The sequence below is a fragment of the Apis florea genome, unplaced genomic scaffold, assembly GCF_048593485.1.
Source record: "Apis florea isolate Af1SG1 unplaced genomic scaffold, ASM4859348v1 contig_3305_pilon, whole genome shotgun sequence".
In the NCBI taxonomy this organism is placed as follows: domain Eukaryota; kingdom Metazoa; phylum Arthropoda; class Insecta; order Hymenoptera; family Apidae; genus Apis; species Apis florea.
This window is the reverse complement of record NW_028256735.1, coordinates 73,676-98,781: the sequence shown is the minus strand read 5'-3', so window position 1 is coordinate 98,781 and position 25,106 is coordinate 73,676. Positions and strand designations below refer to the sequence as shown.

The 25,106-nt window shown below is 27.5% G+C and overlaps 2 protein-coding genes across 6 annotated transcripts in view; one reads left to right on the top strand and one right to left on the bottom strand.

Annotated features, from left to right (window-relative positions):
- Window positions 1-437: 437 nt before the first annotated feature.
- On the top strand, window positions 438-25,087 carry LOC100872700 (uncharacterized). The gene is made up of 12 exons (XM_003695638.4): window positions 438-863; window positions 15,851-16,098; window positions 16,514-16,668; window positions 16,848-17,059; window positions 18,307-18,448; window positions 18,664-18,903; window positions 19,092-19,461; window positions 19,600-19,780; window positions 19,974-20,137; window positions 21,357-21,560; window positions 21,972-22,139; window positions 22,545-25,087. Exons 2-12 carry the CDS (start codon window positions 16,002-16,004, stop codon window positions 23,126-23,128), a joined length of 2,517 nt encoding a protein of 838 aa, XP_003695686.1. The 5' UTR covers window positions 438-863; window positions 15,851-16,001; the 3' UTR covers window positions 23,129-25,087.
- LOC100872343 (1-acyl-sn-glycerol-3-phosphate acyltransferase alpha) overlaps window positions 21,863-25,106 on the bottom strand; it is a 50,163-nt gene continuing 46,919 nt past the window's right edge. For all 5 annotated transcript variants that reach the window (XM_086911500.1, XM_003695635.4, XM_031917816.2 and 2 more), the window contains one exon: window positions 21,863-22,222. The gene's annotated coding sequence lies outside the window, so the exon portion shown is untranslated. The remainder of the gene's footprint in view (window positions 22,223-25,106) is intronic.

Genomic DNA, 25,106 nt, shown 5'->3' with positions numbered 1-25,106 from the left:
AATTCGAATAGTCAAATAAATCAGAAAACTAGATAATAATATATAAAATTGTACAGAATTCTATCGAATTATCAATTTTATCAAATTTCATAAAATTTCACTAAATTTATTCCTTCTAAATTTCATCGAAAAATTGCTATGAAATTTCAAATTCTATCGAATTTCATCGAATCCCCTCAATTTCTGCCAAATTCCACCAAAAAATTTATAAAATTCAAATTGTCTCGAACTCTATAAAACTCTGTCAAATTCGATCGAACTTTCTAAATTTCCATTAAAAAAAATAAAAAATATTTGCACCAATCTCTTATCACGCACACGAACGATCAATGAACGAGTAAAATCGACGCGGTGCATCGCGGTCACGGTCTTAGATCCGATTGACGTTTAAAATACGCTTATGTTGGAGCCGGTACGTTGCCACCGGCGATCGGTCCCAGCAGTAGTGCGCTCGACAGCGCGCAGAACGGACCCATCTGCAATCGTCACTTCTTCATCACTTCGGGGTCTAAGAAATCGCAATTTCGAACGTTCCAACTCGTTATTGAAGTTGATCATGTACGATAAAAAAATACCGATCTAATACCGATCAAATCGTGGTATATCCTCGATCTTGTAAATCGATTTGATAAAATTTGTTAAAAATTTCTTGTAAATCTAAAACTCGGATAGATATAAATTTTTAAAAAAATATAAAGTAATATCGCGTACGTAAGTGTGAGAAATTGAACTTCGTGGAGGAATTTCGAGAGTTTTTTTCCTTTTTTTAATTGGAAAGTAGGACGTCCTCGTGGCTGGCCGAGAATTCGTAGACGACGAATTGCTTGATGCCTCTTCTTCCTGGTATTGAATGGTGGACGAACGTAAGTTGTTCATTTTGCTGTTGGGGTAATTGTTGTTGGTATAGTTAGGTGAATGAAGAGTATTGCGAATGTGTATACGAGAGAGAGAGAGAGAGAGAGAGAGACAAAGTGTATGTGTGTACTCGAGACTGTATGAATAGTCTGTTTATTGACTGGTGATGTTACTACTTCCTCTTTCATATTTTCTGTACACGCGTTGAGTTACCGGGTTGTTGTGTGGTATCCACATTTTAAAACAATAAAAATTACTTTGTCAAGAATTAATGGAATTAATGGTAATTTTTAGAATGATTGTCCAATGTGTAAATTTGGTATGAAAAAATTTTTTAATAGAAATGATAGATAAAAAAGTTAAATAATATTAGCTTGTCCGAATGTTTAGTAATATAAGAATATTATTTTTAATAATTTAGAGAGTATTAATACATAATTTTTATTATTAATTAAGAATTAGATTAATTTATATTTGGTTTTGTTTTGAAATAATTTTAAGATCATTATAAAAATTATCAATAGTATTTTGAATTAATATCTTGAAAAATTATTGAAATATAATAAAAATTTTGAATAAATTGTGTAAATTTCATAAGCATAAAATGTAATTATTTAAAACAACTAAAAATTTTATAGAAGCTTATTATTTTATTTCAAAAATTTTTCATTTATTAAAAATTTGCTTATTAATATTTAATAATAATTTTATACATTATTATTCCAATAGTTCAAAAAATAATACCTACTTTGTATTCTAATATTTTATTTATATCCAATATATTTTCAGTAACAAATAAATTAAAAGAAATTTATCAATTTCTTTTTAAGTGTTATTTTTTTAAAATAACTGCAACGATAATTTTGCGAAATGATATTGAAACTAATTAATTTTGCATAGTAACTTAAAATAATCACTTACATCTTTTTTTTTTTTTTACTGATTCTCAAAAATCTGAAAAAAATTTTGGCCTATTTATCGAAGTCTCTAACTTCTTTAACTTCATTAAACATATACAAAATTTACAAACTATATACAAAAATGAAAATCTTCTCGAAAATATCCAAAAATGAAACATAAACGAGGGATGTTAAGTTGTGCACGAAATATTGATATTTAAATTATATGTATATTTAAATTATATGTAAATTAAATGTAAATTATATGTAAAATCATGTAAATAATATAATATTTCGACTTCATAGTGACACGAGAAAATTGAGTTCATTTTTCATTTTTCTCTAAAATGATTAAATGATTAACCGTTTACACCTTAATAACAAGTCCTTAATTCTCGTTAATTCGACATTCGAACACGCGAAAATAGAAAATTTTTTTTCGCGAAAAGAAGTGCAAAATGTTTGTGGCAAAATGTGCAAAAGTGGGCATTCATCGATCACGTACAAATTGTCCATGCTCGTCCACGCCGATGCGAACGGTGACGCGTGTTCGAGGGTACTAATAATGTAATTTGTGAGTTCCTTTCAACGCTCTCGAGACTTGGCAGAGTCGTGGCTAGAGCTAATAGGCAGAGAATTTTTAATAAAGTGATGCTTTTCAACGAGATCGCCCCCAACACGACATTCGGTGAATTTTAAATTCTTCAATTCTTCTCCGTCATTTTTAAGGCCTAAGAGAGTAATCGTGGCCTCGAGCGATCGTGTTTCCAGAAATCTGGTAAAACGAAGGAGAACGATTGTTGATGCTTTATAACTCTCAAGTTTGAGATCACTTTTGATGCTAGAAGAAAGAAAACGATTTAATTATTAAATTGTCGAAATAATCGAATGTCGTTTTTCTTTGAATAAATTTTTAAAATTAAATTTACGTACGTTTAAAAATCAATTCCTGTTTACCATTTTTAAAGCAACGAGTGGCCTCGAGTAATCGTGTTTCCGGAAATATGATAGGAAATGGAGAAAAAGGAAAATGTACTCCATACGTTTCGAAGTTTGATATAACTTTTTAATACTTATGTAGTCGAGTTGTTTATTTTATATTCTTTTATATTTTTATAAGCTTCGATGGGTCAGAATTTATGGTACGATAGATTAAATTAATAAATTTTGGCTCGTGATAAATATTTTTCTATACCATAAATCTGGTAATAAACGATCCATCGACCATTGGACTCATCTTATGCTGATCTACTTGAAGACATCAAAGAGATATTACAACCCCTATTGTTTGATGGATAAAAATATACAATATATACATTTTCTATCTTTTTTGTAGTGTGACTATCATGTTGTCATTGGCTGGAAGAAATAGGTAAAATTTATGGTTGAATTGTTCAATTCCTGTCCACCATTTTTTTAAGTCGGAGAGTAGTGGCCTCGGAAGATCGTATTTCCGGAAGTCTAATAAAATGGAGCACAAGGAAATTCGAGTGAACGATATATTCTTTTTAGTATATCAAAAATAAAAATTTAATATTTCATCATAATGAATACAATGCGTTAATGAGCAAATTTTTATTTACGATGAAATTTGTTATTTCTTATATATTTTTTACAACGAATTAATATATCGTTTATTTCCAATATTTATTCAATCCAGACACATTAATTCTTATGTCAAAAGTTGAAATTATTAAATTTTACTAATTCTGTTAAATGTCAAACATCATATGGAGCTAATCTTCCGAAATAAAGAGTAATCAAATTTTTAATTTTACTTTAAATAAATAAAATATCTTGAGTATTCGAATATCGATGTAATAATTAATCAAAAATCCAATTGTTTGCGATAAATTGTTGTGTCTAATTGTTTTGAGTGGCGCATCATTCGGATCATTGATCAATGACGCAGATCGGACCATCGTGGTCTCTGTCATCCACAATGACGCGTGTCGCGGACTACTAACAACGTAATTTGTAAGTTCCTTTGAATGCACTCCGGAGGTGCATACGGAGTGGCACAGAAGGTATAATAGTTATTGAATGCACTTGACCTGGTTCGACGGTGTCGATGTTATCACGTTCGTGTACATATATATATGTATATATATATATATGTGTATAGATGTATATATATATATAACAGTGAAAGCGCAATCGAAATCGAACACCCGATCTATTCATCTTTCTTTTTTTTTTTTCCTTTCCCCTCTAACGATGCATAGCTTTCAGCTTGCTCTCGATTTCTATGCATCTTTCTATTCTTGCGTTTTGTGCTTATTATTGGATTTATAATTATTCTGATTTATCTAGTCTTTATGAGATAATAGTTGAAATTCTTTCTAATTTCTTGTCGTCTTACGTTTTTCGAATTCTTCACGTTTTTCTCAATGCAAATCTGTTGGTATTTTAATTAGGATTAATGATATCGTGTAACGTAACGTAAAAAAATGTATAATATTTGACATTCAAAATATCCTGATTTTTGAAAAATGTAAGTATAGAAAAATGATATATTCTATAATCGTAGAAAACTGTAGAAGTTTTTCTTCTTTCACTTTTACTTAATCCTTACTGTATTTATGAGAGAAACCTTGGTTAGTAATATCGTAAAGTGTTTTCTTAGTTTCTTTAGTTAGTAAAAAAGAAATTTTATCTTCTATAAATCTTTATATTCACAAATTTATAAAGTACCATAAAAATAGAAGGAACGAATAGTGAAGAACTTAAGAAATAGCACAAACTTTAAAGTGTATCTTTTATTATTTATAAATCTGTTTCTTCAAGACTGATAGATTTGTTACGGATCAACAATAATTAGACCGCAAATGAAAAGTAATAGCATAATTAATAGCACGAAATTCAATAATTATGAAGGGAAATTTGAGTCTTAATCTTTTTAAATAAATAAAAAAACATTACAGTTATTAATTAAAATCACGAAATATTTCCATTAACACGAGATTTATCCTAATATCAATCTTTTTAAAAGATTGTACAACATCCAAGAAAGTTTTAGAATTCACTAAAACTTAACTACTTTACATCCTTGATAAAATCGACTTTTAAAATGTTCAACAATAAGCATGATATTTCATTGCTCGTAAGAGAAACTCGTAAATTTGCATGGTATTTGGTAACGGTCGCCATTGTGTTTTTACGTAACGATAGATTTTACTTATTGTTGGAAATCTATGTCAAGAAGATTTGCAGACCGATACCGCGATGAGAGAAAGGAACATTGAATTAAACTTAAAGAATTTTGCCAGGGGAAGATTTATATATATATATCCATAGAACGAATCATTCGACTAAATGTTCCATAGATTCATTGAATTATGTGCGGTTGAATGCAAAACAAAATTATTTTAGATTATTTAGTGATATCATTTCGATGAAAAGTTTACATTTGAAAATATCATCAATGATAATTCTTCGATTGTGAGACCATAAGAGATTCCAACGTAAATATTTATACTAAATATTATGAAAGATACAATAATTTCCTATGTATTTTTACGTACGAAAATAAATCACGTAAAAATTGTTTAAATAAGACGACATTTTCTAATGCTAATTAATTTAATTAAAACAAATAAGTAAAATGATTAAATCACACACGATATTCTACAATCTTGTATTATATTATATTGTATTAAAATTATAACATTATAATTATAAAATTTATATTAGCTGGAAAAATAAAATATACGTATATGTGTGAATTTATTGTATAATCACTTCCGATGTGACTTTACTCTTTTACCGTATTGAACATAATGTCACGTTTGAGATGACGAAACTATAAATATTTGAAATCGAGATTACCAGATGCCCGAATATTACCTTTTAATTTTACAAATATTGCTTATTTTAGAATACAGTATGAGAATTAGTATGTTCTTATAATTAGTTTCTTATAAAGTAATGCTACGTACATTATTTTATAAGAAAATTTACAATTTAAAAATAATAATTTTAATTTGTATATATATAGAATACAATAAATTATACATGAAATTCTTAATAATACTCTTTGATAATAATTAAAGTTTCAACGTTTTCTTGAATACAATTCTGGGAATATTTTTTGCAATTGAATGAACATGAAAAAAAATAATTGTTCATTTATATTTAGATACGTTTAAAATTTAAAAAAAGGAAATATTAAAATTTTAAATTTTGATTTTATAATCTTAAGTAAAAAAATGTTTCATGTATAGAATATGAAATGCGAAAATATTTTTTCCATTTCATCCACATATTCCTTACATTTATTATATTCACTTTGTACGTTTTATTATATCGATGAAAATTTAAATTCTTTTACATATTAATCAGTATTAGAATTTCTTTTCATCTTCTATATATATGTATACATGTGGAAAAGTCATTCAGGCATACTGACACTGTTTCTTAAACTTTTGTTATCTAAATAATATTGTACTGAATCATCGACCGCCTCTTTGTCGTGAATAATAGTTTATTCTACCGATAACGATGATCTAATAACTAATCTCTGAAAGCGTTAACCATTGACACGTATCTCTTCCATCTCAATGTTTTTAAAAACTTTATATTATTCGAGAATTAAGCATTCCTTCTAATTATAAATTTTAATTCTTCCATTATATATGCTTATATGATTTAAAATAAAATTTAATATTTGATTCTTAATTAAGAAAATGTTCATTTTCTTTTATAATAAATTAAAAATGATATACTGTGACATTAAAATTTAATTTACAATGTTATCAATTATAATTCTAACTAATTGCAAAAGTGAATTAGCTTGTGTGCATATTTTGTTATCAACGTTTCTTATTTTTATAACGAAGTAAAATACTTCATTCATTCCATTATAAACAATCACCATTCTCTTTTCCTTATTTAAGAATACACAGTCCATTAGAAATACAAAGAAAATTCTATTTACAACAGATCCATATCTATTCTCTAAATCAAACCTTGTAATCTCTAATGAATGCAAATGTCAAATAACTATTATATATATATTCTTTTAAATCAACTTAAGTAAACCGAGTTTCGATTTAAATTCAGATTTAATTCTTTTAAATGGTATAATTATTTCGAGTCATCATTGTTAATAGTCATTCGTTATAGTCACTGTAATTATTTATTAACATTTCATTTGCAATTTTTTCTTCGTTTAGTTTAAGTTAAATATTTCCAACGATTGTATAAATATAATAAATAATTCTTTTAATTAATAATTTAATTTATTTTTTATTTCACTTATAATTAATTAAATCTTGATAATTTTTCAAAATTATTAAAATTTTTTTTATGTTTCTAATAAATCTCTAGATATAATGGACATACATCTATGAAATGTAAGAACTTTAGACACGATCTTAGTAAATTTTTTTTTATCATGGGATAGTTACTTGTAAAATGATTCCTCGAGTTGTGCAACTCTAATCTAGTTATTATTAGAGATTTACTTTACTATAATTACTTGAATCTATTGCATGAATGTATTTTAATATAGTACAAATTATTTTCTAAAATCGATTAAATTGCAATACTCAGTTTCATCTATAATTTTTAATTAGAATGTAATAATTGTATGCGAAAAATGCGATAAATCATGGTAATTGCAAAAAAAAAAAAAAAAAGAACGAAAGAATACTGGACAAATCTAATTCCTGATTATTTTTAATTATCGATACTTTTTAAGATTTTTACAATAGATGTGCCATAATGCTTTTTTTTTACACGCTTTTTTATTATTCCTTTTTTATTATTATATTATTATATATTTTTATATGATAATAAAATAATATGATTGTTAGAAATTGATTTAAATTATGATATATAAACGATTATTCGTGTTTTCCTTTTATTTCTCTTCTATTGTGCTTAAATCACAATCACTGATCTAAAATACTTTTTGTTCAACAACAATAAGATATTATAAATAATATTTAATTTTATAATATTAATTATTATAAATCTTAAAAAAATATTACTTGTGAATATTCACAAGTATTATCTCTCCAATTTCCTTTTATCTTTATCTATTACATTTTCTATTCTTCACTTTCAATATCATATTATTTAATCATAAATTTTTTTGTCAATCAATTCTCGATACACTTCTCTATAGACTTTCATTTAAAAGTTTTCTTGAAACCAAAAAAGAAAAAAAAAAAACAAGGATTATTTTTCTCATGAATTTGTTTATCAATCGATAACAAAAAAAATCACTAGTAAACAAAAATGCATAAATGTATAGAATGTTTTGGTCACGCTGCACCAATTTTAATGCCATTTTTGCTCGTTCGCAACGCCGACCACATAATCAGATAAAATGGATAATAGCGGAGATTTATGATGGCATACACACATATGCATATATATTCAATATAATTCTTTTGAATCGAAGCTCCAGACAGGTTTCTTATTTATTTTCCACAGCAAAGTATGTCAATTGTAATGATAATATATTATTATATAATTATTGACATATTATTGACAGGTTGCAAAAATTTTCTGCCAATTAGAGAAAGTTAAATATTTAATATTAAGTAATAATATTAGTAATAATAATTTATTATCAATCTTTTCTCAAAAAGTTATATTCAAAAAGGTTAAACTGAAAGAGGAAAAAATTATTTAAACACGTTAATAGTTTGTATCTAATCCATTCGTGACAAACAAAGAAAGTATATTTTTATATTTTTACAAAAGAAAATTATTTGAATTCTGATCTATATTCTATTTTTTTGTTGATCAACAGAATTAGTATGAGAGTATCATACTTGCCTCGCGAGATTCCATATGCAATGCCAATCCTTGAATAGAAAACGTGTCGCGGGTTACTGAGCTACGATGCTTCCGTACTACTTGAGTTCTCCTTGTTTCTACGAACCTCGATACATTAGGATCGATTAGGAAAAACTTGTCCTTGCTTTGACATGAACGTTTCTCTCAAACTGGCATTGTCGATCTTCTTTTTAATTAGAAATCCCATTGAAAATTTAAAGAAAGAAATTAGAGAAAATTTGTTGATCTACTTAGAGACATTGTCCACTTATTATGTAAAAGGATAATTAATACAAAAAGCGACAGAGCATTTCAGAAATGTGATCGCATACTGTGTCAATAAAAAATTTAAGAGAAAAATAACAAATTATTATATTATCCTCGATTCGATACAGCAAATTTTTGAAAATAATAATCACGCTACAGTTGATCAGACACGTTTCTCGCGCGACCACTATATGCTTCCACGACAAGTCGTTGTTTGAACGCAATTATTTAATAACCATTATGCGTTCAAACTTCTAAACCTTGCGTGCAAATTTTTTTCTATTTCGTTCAATTTTTTCCAAATTGAAAGTATAACAGAGACGAAAATAAAAGATGGGGGGAAAACGAAGAGAAGTAGAATCTTTCAGGAAGAGAATACTTAACACTCGGACTCGTTCAACAAAGTCTAACGTTGCACGAGTTATGCAATTACATTTGTAATGGACCAACATTCAACTCTGACAACGCTGACAATTCGTGGTAATTACTGTGCCGTATCTCATAATCCATTGCCGGGTCGCCTCGTCTTCAGTAGATACGTCTTCTATAAAGAAATGAAAGAAACTACCCCAAAATATGATACTTTTCGAACGTATTTGATTATTGCAAACAAAATGATTGATTTCTTAATGAAAGAACATCGGATTTATTTTTTATATCGAAAATAAAGCTAATACATAATTTAGATGTTCCAAAAGTTTCAAAGTAAATCCTGAATTTTGCTAAAGTTTCTTAAAGATAAATTTTACTTGCAGCTTAATTAATTGAAAATAATATTAATCAAAATAATATGAGAAATTTAATATAAATTTAACATATGAATATTATTTTTAATATAATAATAGAGGATGTAATGTATGCGAAATTTCAGAAATTGATTGCACATCTAAACAATGAAAATGACTCATACCTTCCATATTAATGAGTTATAATGAATTTTTTAAACAGAGCAGAAAATGGAAATTTTAAAGAATATTATAAATTTCGGATATGATTTATGCATAATTATATTCCATTACATTTTAGTCGAGTAATTAGAAAATTTTTGAATAAAAACTTTCCAAAATAGATTGAACATAGAAATCTAATTTAATTTAAATTGAATTTTTACTTATTTATTTTGTAATGCCTATTTTTTGAGTTGAAATAGAACAAAACAATCTTTTTTTATTAATATCTTAAAATGAATGTATAAAATGATATTCACAATGTAAATATAAAGATAAATAAGATAGCAATATTATATAAATTTTTAAATAAATAAATTCCCTATTAAACATTCGTTTACTTCGTTACATCCTGTATTATAAATTTTTTTAAATTAATTAGCAATAATTATCGAATGGAAAATTGTTTTAATAGTTCTAACTACTGTTATCTCATCGTCAGTAAATATAATGGATTATCTTTTATAATACGTATGACTAATTAATCATTATAAAACGCTCATAAATTCAATAGTTGGAATTTGAGAAACGTAGAAAAGTATTTCAATAGAATGTGGATATGAATGAAACTTTTGTATATTTTAATAATAAACATTCATGATTTTCAAAACAAATTTTTACTATCAATAATGAATAGCTTGTATAATTTGCATCCTCACAAATAGATTATATATTATTAGCTTGATTATTATTAGTTTTATTATTTAGTTTACAAATTACGTAACCTTGTCCTTTATTAACATAATTTCTCGCGAATAAAATTTCTTTTAGGAAAAAAAAAAAACTAATTTCTTGATACCTCGATGGAAAATTTTATTCGTTCATTTTCTACGGTTTGATAAATAATATACGATAAGTTATATAAGTGCAAAAAAAAATTCTGACAGACTATTTTGTAATTCTTGGAATGAGGACAGTGCAAAATTAGCATTCTTTAAAAAATATTATTCAATTTTATTGATTTATGCAAGTGATGAATGTATTTTATTAATCAGCTTCATAGTTTTTTTTATATGTTTTTATATACTGTGAATTATTAAAAATGTATCATTTATTTATATCATCTTCATTTGCGACAATTGACTAGATATATAAATAGCAAATGCTATTATAAATTAAAATTACATTGTTTTTAATCTTTTTTTTTTCATAATTAATAAAATCTTAGATTGTTAAAATAAAAGATGTATCAGAATAATGTCAAATCAGGAAATTTAAAAAAAACGACGTGCTTTTTTAACGTAGTAAATAACGAGTAAATAATATTTTGATAATCAAAGAATCGTTTAAAATTTTAATAGATATAATCTGTTATAATTCACTTTTAGTTTTCTTCTTAATTTTCAATTGAATATAATAAAGGATATTCACTCGTTAAAAATATGTCTTAATAATTCTAATTTTATGTTACTTTACTTAATGAAATTTAAATGACTGTGAAGTTGGCAAGCCTGATTTGCTCAAGAGAAAGGTTACGTTAAATGGAATTTATGAGCAAAAAGAAAGGAAACATAAAGTCTAGTTTTATGCTTAAAAAAAAGATATTTGTATAACGATATCATAATCATATTCAAATTAACTCCTCGAGCATTACAATTCATTATCGAAAGTGAATTCTCAAAGATATGCATTTTTTTTTTATTACTATTTTATATAATTATTATTATATAATCAAAATTATTATAATTATTTCATTTCTATTTTTCGAGAAACTGTCATATTATTGTTATATGTTATACATATTTCGAATTGATGAATTCATTTCTACGCTTCATTTTTACAATATCAAATTTCTATAAATACATAAAACAGTTTCTAAATTATATGAAATACAATATTTATAGTTTTAATTAAGTAATATCCAAATGTTGTAACAACAGCGTGCAAATACTTTTTACAGCTGTATTGACTCCATAAACATTGTGAAAGCTAACATTTCCACTCCAAAGTGTAGAAAGTTTGCATCACAATGTAACCAAGAAGAGAAATTGCTACATAATTCTTTCTGTTTAAACATCACAATCTAGTTATTAAAAAAAATGAAAAATCATAAATCATACTCCATTATAAAATTACCAGATTGCAAATTGCTATGAAAAAAACCACAAAATTCTTTCTATACTTAATTAATAAAATATTATAAGGAAGTTTATTGTCGCGGAAGAAGATGTAAGAAAACTGAAAACGCTCTTTCGAACTAGTATTTTTTTCAATATTGAAATTAACATTAATTTCTTCGAGTCTCCGGAAACAGATATCGCGTTGCACATAAATATCATCCCGACCTTCAATTCGTTATGTCACCGTTCTGCGGTATAGAAGGATATATATGCAGAAATTTATTAACTTTTGTATCTCGACACAATATCTTGATTCATGTATTTTTCAAAAAGTGTTCTGCAGGATTTGTCTTCTCTGTGGTCTCGTAATCGAGCTATTGATTGTTGTTGTAATTCCACCATGGAGAGAAGTCATGGACAGTTTCCTTGTAAAAACGTATGGTATTTTGCTTCGTGGTAACAATTGTTTCGTAACCAAGTAGATAATATTTATGTCTCGTTGATGTCTCGTTCGATTTCAATAATGTTTTACATTGTGCTTCGATATTCGATTGATATCACGAATAAATTGAACCTATATATATTTTTTTAAATTAAAAATTGGAAAATTAGAAAGTTTAAGAAGATTAAGAAATTTATGTATAAAAATGAAATGCAAAGAGTTTTGTTTTTACACGATTTTAAACGCATATAATATCGATTTTGTACGTTTCACATATTGTTTTAAAAAACATATATGTGTACATCGCATTCATTTAAATCACGAATTTCATACTTTTATTTTTTTATATACATTTCTTATCATCATTATATATTATCATGATATTTATTTATAATTATCCCTCAAAGAAAATAATTGTCTTGAGAGACAATCACAATAATTAAAAAGATTCTAATCATATATATCATAAACATATTATTATTATCCTATCATAACTTATAATTATTTGTTTCAATCACTTATCTCGCGTGAATTAGAAATAAATGAAAAAATCGTTTCAAATATAAAAACTTACATTTTCAACAACTCTTCGAGGTTAATATAAAAAGAAAAAAAAAAAAAAAAAATCACAAGAATAGTCTGATTATTCACGACACCTGATAAAAATGTGATATTTTTAACATAAAACTAATCGTGTCAAAGAGATGTATATTTATTTTTAAAAAAAATATATTTTCACATGCATATTGTTGGCAATTTTCACATAATATTTAAAAAAAAAAAATATTTTTCACATTTGCAATCATAAAAAAATAAATTCACAAAGCAAAAAGTTGAAATTTTACTTTAACTCTTTACCGTTTACATTATTTTTCACGTATTATTATTAATTTTGCATATTTTTTGTGATATTTTTTTAAAAGCATGCTTTTCGATCGTGGTAACGTTATTTGATTCATAGGTGATTAGACGAGTGGCAATACATGTTGTAAAATTAAAATATTTCTATCGAGATTGTTTTTAAAAACAAACGTACGTTATCCGAGACTGTGCACTATGGATTGCTTCTTGAACTTCGTACAAGCGACACTGTTATCGTTTGTGCGTTTGAAAACATTCGGCATTAAAAGATTGGCATAAAAGAAACACAAAATTCAAACGAACAACGCGGTGCGGAATGGCATTTAATCGTTGCTACATTGCTATGAGAATTTTAATATTCTACCTTATTTCTGCGCAATTTAATTCCACTCGAACGTGATTACAATTTAAAAGTCTCATTCAAAATTCTGTTGGAAAGTGTTATATGAACTGTTATGGCATGATACAAAAGTAATAGAAATTATAAATTGTTATCATCATGAATATTAATATATCGTATATTATAAGTATGAATATTGTTTATTTTACTTATTGTACATTTTTAACACTTTATATCGAATTTCTAACATATATATGAATTAACATAAATTACATTACATTATTGCATAACAAATATCAATTTAAATTAATGTCGTATTAACTGATTTAACCGGAAAAGAAACAAATAGGAAGAAATCTGGAAAAAATGTATTTTGTATGCAAAATAACCTCATCATTTTAAAATTCCAAAACAATTTACACACAACGGAATTAATTATTATCTATTATAATTTTCATATACGTTATAAGCATACCAATCACCAATTATTTTCAAACAAACGAGGAAATTTTCTATTCTGTTTTCATAATTCAGATATTATGAGGACACGACGAATATACGTAATGTGACAAATTTAATACAATAATATATATTATCACCGTATATATTATAAAATTTATTAGAATCATACTTTAATATCAGGTTAACGTACGATAATTTGAATAAATCTCCGAGAAAAAAATATGTCCGATATTTGAATAATCAATTGCATCTGACATGTAACGTAGAATTACGTAATCTTGTCATGTTTAATTACCATCTCGGTTTCCGTCTCACGCATCGATTTGAATTATTCATTTTCCACCGATAAAAAGGTATGTAAGTACGTCACGCAACCGTTTCAATCGATATCTTTCCATGACATACGACATCTTAATATTACAGACTCTATTTCGATCGAAATCATTCGATTCCGCTATGTTTCGTTTCCTGATCGTTGTAAAAGTATATTGTAATCAAAAGATAATCGAAAAATGTATTAAACATGAGAGAAGGTTTGCTTGGAGAATCGAAGACCATGATTCCGAAGGCTAGACAATAGACGATAAAACTTGCAATGAATTGTTTTCCCGTTTCTTCCGTAAATGTTTTTTTTTTTTCTTTTGCCATTAAATATGTGATTTTTATAAATGTAATAAAATAATTTTGAAAATTCCAATTAAATCCAATAAATATTATTATTTTTTTAATTATCGTATTATTATTATTTATTTATATTGTAATATTAATTTAAATTAAAATATAATTGATTAGTATTTACTATTATACCAATCATATCTTTAAAATCAAATGAATTTTCTTATTAAAAATTTTATTTATAATTTTATTTTAGTAACAATTTTCTGATTATTTTTTCTTCCTTTCTTTCATTCATTCTTCAAATTATCTTTCTTTTTATCTTTCTTTTAACGTAGCAAAAATGTCATTTTTTTTCTTTTTTATTTCATACGTATATTTTGGCCGCCTATTGATCCTTCAAACCGGAAATTGACGTACTATAACGAAACATACACATACCATGCGACGTATGGTGTGAATTGTAAAACCGTTATGTAAAAGTCATGACATTCGTATTGATACATCGTGCACTGCCAGGGTTACTGTTTCTTGTCTACTATCAATAACGAAGCTTTTAGAATCTTTAATCTCAAACATCCTCATTCTTAAAATAATATATACCTACTATATATGTATTCGTGTAACAAAAAATCCGAAGCAACTATATTATTCATCAAATGATAAATTTACATCTAAAAATAAATACTAAATATTATTCTTACTTATTAAACATTGTACTCATGTGATAAGAAAAAAATAATTTTGAGACCTTTATTCATTCTTTCTTGATAATTTAACTAATATTAATCTGTATTTACTCAAATATCCCCATAAGATTTCACATGATTCGAAATGACTAATGATAAACTCTGTCTAACATCATTTTCAACTGGTCATTTTTAATCTTGAAAAATTAATCTTAGGTTAATGAATCCTCTGACCAAGTTTATTCGAATATTCACATCTATTCGATAACGAGTTATTAACTCGTTACTGGATATAAGGCTGATCGTATACGGAAAATCAGCTGACGTATTGACGAAGCAAAGTTGGTCATCCGCAACGGTATTGCCACGAAATAAATGTGTCACTGATCGATTCAGTGAAATTCGACGCCTCTTTTATGACGAACCTCAATTACGATACGAACTTTCTTCCTGTCTGATTGTTCTCGATATTTTTATCAATTAAAACAACAATTATTACATTAATATTATGAAAATTTAATTTCATCGATCTTAAATCGTCATCTTAAGAAAAAAAAAAATTGTCCAATTAAATTGAAATTGTGTAATTACGTGAAATTTTGTATAAAATTGTCTTATTTGCAGTGGAAATAAAAAGTATGCAACGGTAACGCGGTGTTATTAAAAATATATCAAATGCTTGATATATGCAATTCTTAACATTTGACTGGAAATATACGCTGTTATTACTTACGAAATTCTTGTATACGAGTGACCATTCCTCGAAAATAACAAGATGATGCTGATAAAGAGTTTTTTCCGGAGGATCATCAAAGACTTCCGGCACAAGGAGTTGCTACCTCTTAAAATGATATTCTTCGTTCAAGCATCGAGTATGTATTCAAATGTTATATAATAATTATATTTTTAAGCTATATATTATCAAAAGTAGAATCTAAAAGTATTTCTTAAATATCGTAATTCGTATCCATTAATCGTTAAATCATTTTCATTATTATTAATATTAATGTATAATATTTTTTCTTATCGATATACTTAGATCGTATTTCATAGTTTTTACACGTATAAAAAACATTATTGATTCCAAGATTCCATTGTTGAAATTACAAATTTTATTTTTGAAATAGATTATATCACATCCTTCTTATTCTTTCCTCAACTTTGTATTAATTTTCTTTTCAAATGTGTCACTTTTTACTCGACCAAGCATCAAAGACATAATATTTCTTTCTTTCTTTTTTTTTTTTTTTAAATAATAATTACATAGTTTTGAATCATCGTTTTCAGCGCTCTATGTACTTTATCCATACTTGACGATACACATGAGAGAGCTCGGCATAAACGTGGAGGAAACTGCCATAATGAGCGCTATAACACCAGTGATTGCAATGGTGATGCCACCCTTGGCTGGAATGGCCGCTGATCGTGTCGGAAATTTCAAAGTAATAAATTTATAATAAATTTTCGCTATGCAAAACCTCTCAATTTAATTTCAATTAAACAAACATCCCCATAATTGTTTTAAAATTAAATCATCGACTACGTATAATGAAAATGAGATGAAATTCATTCAAAAGACTGAAACAACAAATCTACTAATATTCAAAACATTTTCATTCAGATTTTGCTATCCCTGTTCTCATCGTTCGGCGGAATCGCAGCCCTTTTATTGTTGCTCGTGCCGATCGGCAGGATAACCGTGGAATTTCCGAACAAGGTCGTTATGGACCTTGGATGTACGGGGAATAATGGGTTGCTTTACACCATGAGCCAGAATCATCCTTGCGAGACGAGCTTGCAACCCAAGATCTCCACCACGATAGAGAGTTGCGGGTAGGTAAGGACGCGTGCTCGAACAATTTTATTAAAATTAAAAGTTGAAAATTAAGAGTTTTATTTATTGATCCTAATGGATCGAACGATTCTTTACTTTTAAATTCTGAAAAAATTTTTATCTTGGTGGATGTCAAGCCTTCAAATTGACAACGTTATTTGAAAAATATCATTTATTTGATTTGAAATATTACTTTGATTGTTGAGAAAAGAGATGTGAGATCAATTTCCAATGAAATCAAATGGAAATTAAATTCGAGTAAAATTTGCAAGTATTATAAAATTGGTTTTATATACCAATTACTTATTAATAGTATTACTAATAATAAGTGATTGGTATTATTATTTAATATTTATTGTAGTGGCATTAAAAAATAGTTAAAGAATTAAGTAATTATTACTTTTTTTATGAGGCGATATTTTATAATCTTTATTATTGCAATTGTCGAATATTAAAGTAACATAAAAATGAATTAGTATTGGAAATAGACATAATTCTTCGTTATATAGTTTAAGCTAATTATCATAATATTTGATAATTGTCATGATAATTAACTTAAATTTATTAACAATTAAAATTTTTTATACAGGATGACTCGTAATTAATGATACAGATCGATTTCTCGAAAAAAAAGAATAAAATTTTTTCATCTAATGCTTCGTTTTGGAATAAAACAAGTTTAAAAATTTTTAAATCTAATTAAAATTAGTTTATTTTCCATTAGATTAGATACGAATAATTATGATTAGATACTCTACATATAGAAATGAGAAAAAAATTAATTTTTGTTTAATTGTTTAAAATTAGTTTATAAGAAAATTGAACTTGAAAATGTATTATTGTGTATACATTTCCTTGTTGTGATTTATGAACGTATATCTATAAGTATTGTACATTTTTCTCAAAAATTTTCTCAAAAATAAGGATTCCAAAGAATCCTTCTTCATCCTTCTTTTACTTATTTTCATACATAGAATAACTTATAATTCGATAATTCATTCATATCTAATCGAGAATATGTTTAATCGTAATTTGAAAATTTTTCAAATTGGTTTTAAACATATCTAATTTTCAAATTTGTTTCAAAATGAAGCATCGGATGAAAAATTTTTATTCTTTTCTTTTTTTCGACTTATTTTTTTTTTTTTTTTTTTCGTAGAATCGAATCAATCACGAACCATCTGCATGTAGAATGAAAATGGATGCTTAAAACAATTGTAATTAAAAATAATTTATCTTTTTATAGTTACATGTGTCGTTTAGACGTTCGTAATGACACCGAAGTGCAGTCAATTTTATCATCAAAGCAATACATGATCAAACGATACAACGTGGAAACAGCTAATTCCTCGTTCAAATTTTCAATTGCTCAAAACGAAATGCCACAGGTATCACGTCAATCAAAAATAATAATAAAAATATTAAATTTATTTCGTCAATGCGATTGATAATTGAATTTAGAACTTTTCAAATTCATTTTAATTATAATCAAAAACAAAAGTTAACTTTACTTTCTCTTTAGAAAATTTTAAGTCAAATTAATAAAGATAATTTCGATCGACGAAGAAGGATAAATCAAAACTAGGCAACGCAATTTTTACAGGAAATAGAAGAAGATTTAAGGGAACACCGGAAGTTGAGGAACAACGAGCACTTCAAAACATCGATTCGACAATTGTCCGTCAACGAGTATTTTTTTCCATCCAATCAGATGTACGAATTCTCGTGCACTGTGTCTGGTTTTATAGAAGATTTTGAGATATCAACTCTAGATCCTGCCATGTCGAACAGGATCTATGAGAATCGTACTCTTTGCACTTTCAACCCGATTATATCTCACAAGGTAAAGCGAATACATCAGTATGATAAATATTTAATCGAGAAAAATAAAAGATGAAATAATTAAAGAGAAATAGGAAACGAAACAATTACAGAATAATTATCAAAGATTGAAATGTTTAAATCCTCTTTTTATGTCTTATTACTTTTTATCTCTAATAACGATAATTTTATTATTTTTTTTATATCAAGGACAATACCAATCAGACGACAAATTATCACTCGTACAAGTCAAAATTAAAAATCTTAAAAGCCACGGAAGAGGATCGAGAGAAGAAACGACAAAGGTATCTATCGGAAGAAATAGCGTGGACGAACGAAGAATTTCAGAAGATCACTTGCGGAAATCCCGATTTGGAGACCGACCGAATAACTCTGACCCTACCACTTTTTAATTACTCCTTAAGCTCAGAACCTTATAAAATTCTGGACACGGAAGACTGCAGTAAGAGGTGCATCGTTACCGCGCCTCGTAGCGATATGTGCTCGAATACAAAAATGGTGATCGAGTATAATGTTGGAATGACATTTTGGTTATACTTCGCCATTAGAGTGTTCATCGGTGAGTTGTTCGCTTAAACATATAAAAAATGATTAACAAGACAAATCGGAAACATTATATATAATGTTACAGTTATTTAATAAAACAGAATTTATATTTTTCATCAAATTTTCCTTAACCTCTGATTTTTACTTGCAGGCGTTATTGGTGGAACAACGTTCGCCATGTTCGAGGGTGCAGTAATCGCCATATTGCGCGAGCAAAAGGCTGATTATGGGCTTCAGAGGATTTACGGCAGCATCGGTGGTATGATATCATCGCCCCTCTCTGGGCTTCTTATTGATTATGCGAGCACCGGCAAAGGTTACACCGATTTCAGGTAAAGATTAATTTTTTACAGCCCTCCCTATCTTCTCGTAACGATTATAAAAATTTGGAAAATTATCGAAAGAAAATCCTTGAATTTTAATTATATATATTTTATAACAAAAACTTTCAAGGAGGTAAAATAAATTTTGTTCTCCTTTGCATTTTTAGAAAAATTCTCATTCGACTTATTGCGCGTTTTCCAGGCCAGCATTTTATCTGTACGCGGCTCTAAAGCTGATCTCAGGTGTCCTGATGCTCGCCATTAATTTGGAATTCAAATCACCCGCCACAAATGTCGTTCGCGATGTTTTCACCGTGCTAAGGAACATAGAGGCTGCGGCGCTCTTCATCGCCTGTTTCATTCTCGGTAAAAAAAAAAAAAATCTCCGCTTCCCTTTTTATGGTAATCTCACTTAAGGTTAATAAACGAGTTATATATCATTGCATTCCTGAATTCTACGAAACCTTGTAAAACGTTTGAAAAAGTGTACGCTCGAATGAATTGCGCAATCCTTGTCATTGCTCGTTTCCGCCAATCTTTGATACACTGCTCGGATAACGAAATTGCGCCGACATTGACATTCCTCGTCGATAAAACAAAATTATTACACAGTACGCGAACACTCGAATACAGACACGAAAATGATATTTCTCACGATCCATAAAAATTGATTTGATTAATCAACGTAATTAAACTGGAATCGATCGATTGAACAAAGATCAAATTTAAGTGATTTCAAGAAAAAGATTAAAATTAGGAAAAATTTGAAATCGTTGTAATTCCGATCAACGATCGATTACGATCAATAGAAGCGTAGAATCTTGCCCTTTAAATTTTTGTTTATTCCGATACGACATTCGGTTCCCGAGATATCGTCGTGTAAAGGAAAAAGTAATTTTTAATCTTTCACTGTACTCTCCATTCTTGTCTTATTCGAACCTCTTGCTCGCACCTTGTCTCACTGACCTATCTCAAAGTTCAGACAACAGAAGCAATTCCTCGAAAAACATAACACGTATTTCCAAGAAGAAGTATAGTTAATAATTCATTCATAATATTTGCCTTAAACACTTCAAATATTTTGAGTCTTTATATCTTAGGAATCAATCGAGATATCGGGATAGAATAAAAACTGGCTTCAATGCCAAGGTTTTCTTTTTTTTTTTTTTTGCGAGCAAAATTTGATAAGAAAATTTTTCCTTTCGTATTTTTTTTTTTATATGAAAACTTGGTTTCATTCGTGCGAATGCAATGGTCTGTTATTGCGATATAAACGAATTTAATATACATGTTTCACACAATATATTTTCTCTATATTGATCAAACATTTGAAAACATTCTGGCTTCATAAAATTCATAATTCGTCTAATAATGATGTTAAAATAAAAAAAAAAATTTGTCGCTCGATTGAAAAATGAAATAAGAATCACGATATATTTAATAACTTTTCTTTCACCGTGATAAATATTTATAAATTTTTCCAAGAAGGGTAAGTTACTTTAAAAAAAAAAAAAAAAAAATCTCAATGAGCTTGACGCGAGAACCGACGATTTCCACCGAGATAAATATTTTTTTCCCTCCGCAGGAACCGCTTGGGGATACATCGAATCGTTCCTCTTTTGGTTGATACAAGATTTAGGAGGATCAAGATCGCTCATGGGTATCACCATAACCGTAGGCGGTATTGCCGGTATACCATTACTGGTACTATCTGGCCCAATCATATCCAAGATCGGCCATGCCAATGTACTTTTTATAGGCTTCGTTTTTTACGCCATAAGACTTTGCGGTAAGCAATCATATTTAATTCTTACGAGTTCTCCTCTCGATGAAACGTACGACTCCCTTTTGCGACTAATTTAAAAAATAACTGGTTATTAGCGATTTTATTTACACTCATTTTATATTAACGAATTAAGATTCGACGTGAAGATAACTTGTTGTTGTATCCGACTAAAAGGATGAGGAATTCGATTTTAGCGTGTTTAATCGAAGTGCTCGTTTAATTATGTATTCCCTGTTTAGGGAGTTCAAGAAAAGATATTGGTACTCTGGCAACATGTTTTCCGATCGAATGCAATAATATGCGAATTTTATTAAAAATAACTTTTTGGTTTATTAAAAATAATTTTTTTAACACATCCAATTAACATCCAATTTGTATCTTTGAATGATTTTACATTCTGGTATCATTTTACAGGTTACTCCTTGATATACAATCCTTGGCACACTCTTTTCTTCGAAGCGTTAGAATCCGTTACTTTATCGCTTAGTTTCACCGCCGCTGTTACTTACGCGGCAAAATTATCCACTACTACCACCGACAGCTCGATACAAGGATTATTAGGTGGTGTTTATTACGGAGTTGGTGAGCAATTTTCTCTCTCTTTCTTCTTTTCTCAAAAGAGAAAAACATTGCAATTTGTTTTCAATTATTTGCGATGACAATATCTGAAAGAACAAATATTTATATTATTAACAAGATATTTTTGTTCGATGTTCAAAATATATTTCTGTATAAGAAATATAAAAATATAAATTCCATGAAGCACGTAATGATAATACACGAAATAATAGATTCATCCTTGTACCTCCTCGAAATAATCTTCGATCAAATTTATTATTATACATCAACTTTATACAACAATTTCTTATACGATAAAAATGTACCATAATATTACAATACGTGCATATCGTACATGTTCGCATTTGCACATTTTACACGCGTGAACTACACGCTCCTCTAATAACAATCATCATTTAATACTTGCAGGCAAGGGTTCAGGAAGCTTGATCGGTGGATACCTAATGAAAGCCTTCGGCACTCGACCGACGTATCGAATCTTCGCAGTGGTCACCCTGATCACGGGTATAATGTACTACATCTTCAACGTGGCTTATCTGAAGAAACGGCCACAGGTGGAGGGGAACGACATAGTGAAAAAGAAACCGAAGAACGTGGAGAATGGTCTCGAGCGTGGAATCATCGAGATCGATTTGGAAGAGAAGAAACGTTCGACGAACGAGAACGAGAAGAACGAATCGAACAATTTAACAGGGATCGACAATCAAGCGTTCATCAGGGAACAAGATGGCGTGAGATCTTCGAGGGAGAGCCAACGAACGAATAACATAGAGGCGATTAATAACGCGAAGAATCTCGATAAAATTGAGAAAATGCCATCTGACGAGAGTAAGAAGAAGTTTGGCGCGAAAAGGTTGAAGAAAATGCAAACTGACGAGCGCGATCGAGCGAAAGAATGCTCGAAACAAAATGGCAGCGCGAATCCGGGCTTGGAGAGCGATCGATTTAGGTGTAACGTAACCGTGGAGAAACAACCGGAAGACAAGAAGTGAAGAAAATCCCTTTAAATGATCTCGATACTCTTTTTCTTTTTTTGTCGCGAAACGATTTTTATACCGTTGAAGGTGTAAAATACAGGTATACGAAACGAGATAGTGAGAAATGCGGATGGAAGTATGGAAGAGGAGTTTGGTGTACATGTATATATTTTACAATATGTAAAGTTTGTACACGTGATTGGAGGAGATTGTCGAATCGAAAAGGTTGTTGGTGATTATTCGAATGCATAGAATTCCTAGTCATTTAAAAAGAAATTTTTTAATTTCGTTTTTTTACCGAGTTTTATTATTGTTTTTATTACAAACATGATTAACGATGATTACGTGGAAAATGTATTAATTGTAAAACTTTAATTATTAGAGATGACGATGAGAAATGAGTTTATTAAAAATTATATTTTTTTCTTATCATAAAATATTCTAAGAAAGAATCTTCTACGAGAGAAAATATTATTTCTAATATTTATTTAAAAGTATTCTTATTTAATATTTTCTTTCATTCATTCTTTTTGTGGATTGTTTTAATATAAACACATTAATTTTTCAATTAATAATTGTACGATATATTTGAATTTGTAATCGAATTCTATTATTGTTCGAATAATTACAAATAATATTGCAGTGATGATAATGATGAAGATTTTGTTTATTCATAATTTGATCATGCTCGAATATTATTCGGGATTATTTCGCAACAAATAGCATCGTGCATGTACTTCACGCAATATCGAATTAATTTTATTATACTACTTTTTTAAATATTCGAGAAATCATGCAAACATATTGTAACTATGTAACATTTTATGTGTATTGAACTTAGGATAATGTGTAAAATCTCTATTTTATAAAGTAAAGTATGTTATTTTTTTCTTAAAATAACATTGAAGTTAATATATTAAAAATCATCCATAAATAAAATAGTAATATAATAAATAAAATTTTAGAACTTTTTTAGATGCAGTTAAGTTTTAAAGATGTAACGAATATAAATCTAAATCGTTAAATCGTTACGTAGAAAATTCCAAAAAACCCATGTGATTAATATTGTTAGAGATTTTCGATTAAAATATGTTTTCTATGCTTCTATGCTTTAAAAATATAATTTCACGTAGATATTTTTTTATCATTCATAGTAATATTGAAAATATTAAAAAAAATTATAAAAAAATACTATATAAAAGTAGAACATTGAAAACATATTTAATTTACAAAACGTGATTGCACAGTATTATGCAATACCTATGTAATTACTTTACAAAAAATATATTTTTATTATTTGATATTAATAGGAATAAGTGATATTAATAATTTTCTTAAAGAATATCGATAATTATAATATTTTAAATGAAATTAATAGAAAAATTATATTTAACCGAGTTGATAAATATTATTAAAAAAAAAAAAGAAAAAGTAGATAATGATATTAAAATACTCATAAATATGAAATAAATACTGAAAAAGAGTAGTAGAAATATTATAAATAAATATTAATATTTTTAGCAACTTAAAAAATATTCAACATTACAAAGAAATATATTTACGATACCAATAACTATAATAAAGTAGCAATTATTTTCTAATTGAAAATATAAAACCAAGATATATTCAAATACCTCTAACAATATTAATTATAAAACCATTTTTATAATATTTTTAAAAAAAAAATTGTATAAAATTTTGCACAATAATAATAGATGAAAACGAACTAAGAAAAATCTCAATATACATAATTGACATAAGGCATGTTAGAATTGACGCAAACGTTGTATAATAAAAAATGTTAAATAAGAAAATAATGATAATTCTTCGACGGAAACATGTGATATAATTATACGCAAGTAGCGCGTAATTACGAATCTTCATAATGTATTATAGTTATATCGTTTACGAGAAGGATAAAAATACAAAAATATCCCATAGACCGAATAGAAAAATAAATGAAAATACAAATAATCAAAGTTACTTCCTTATT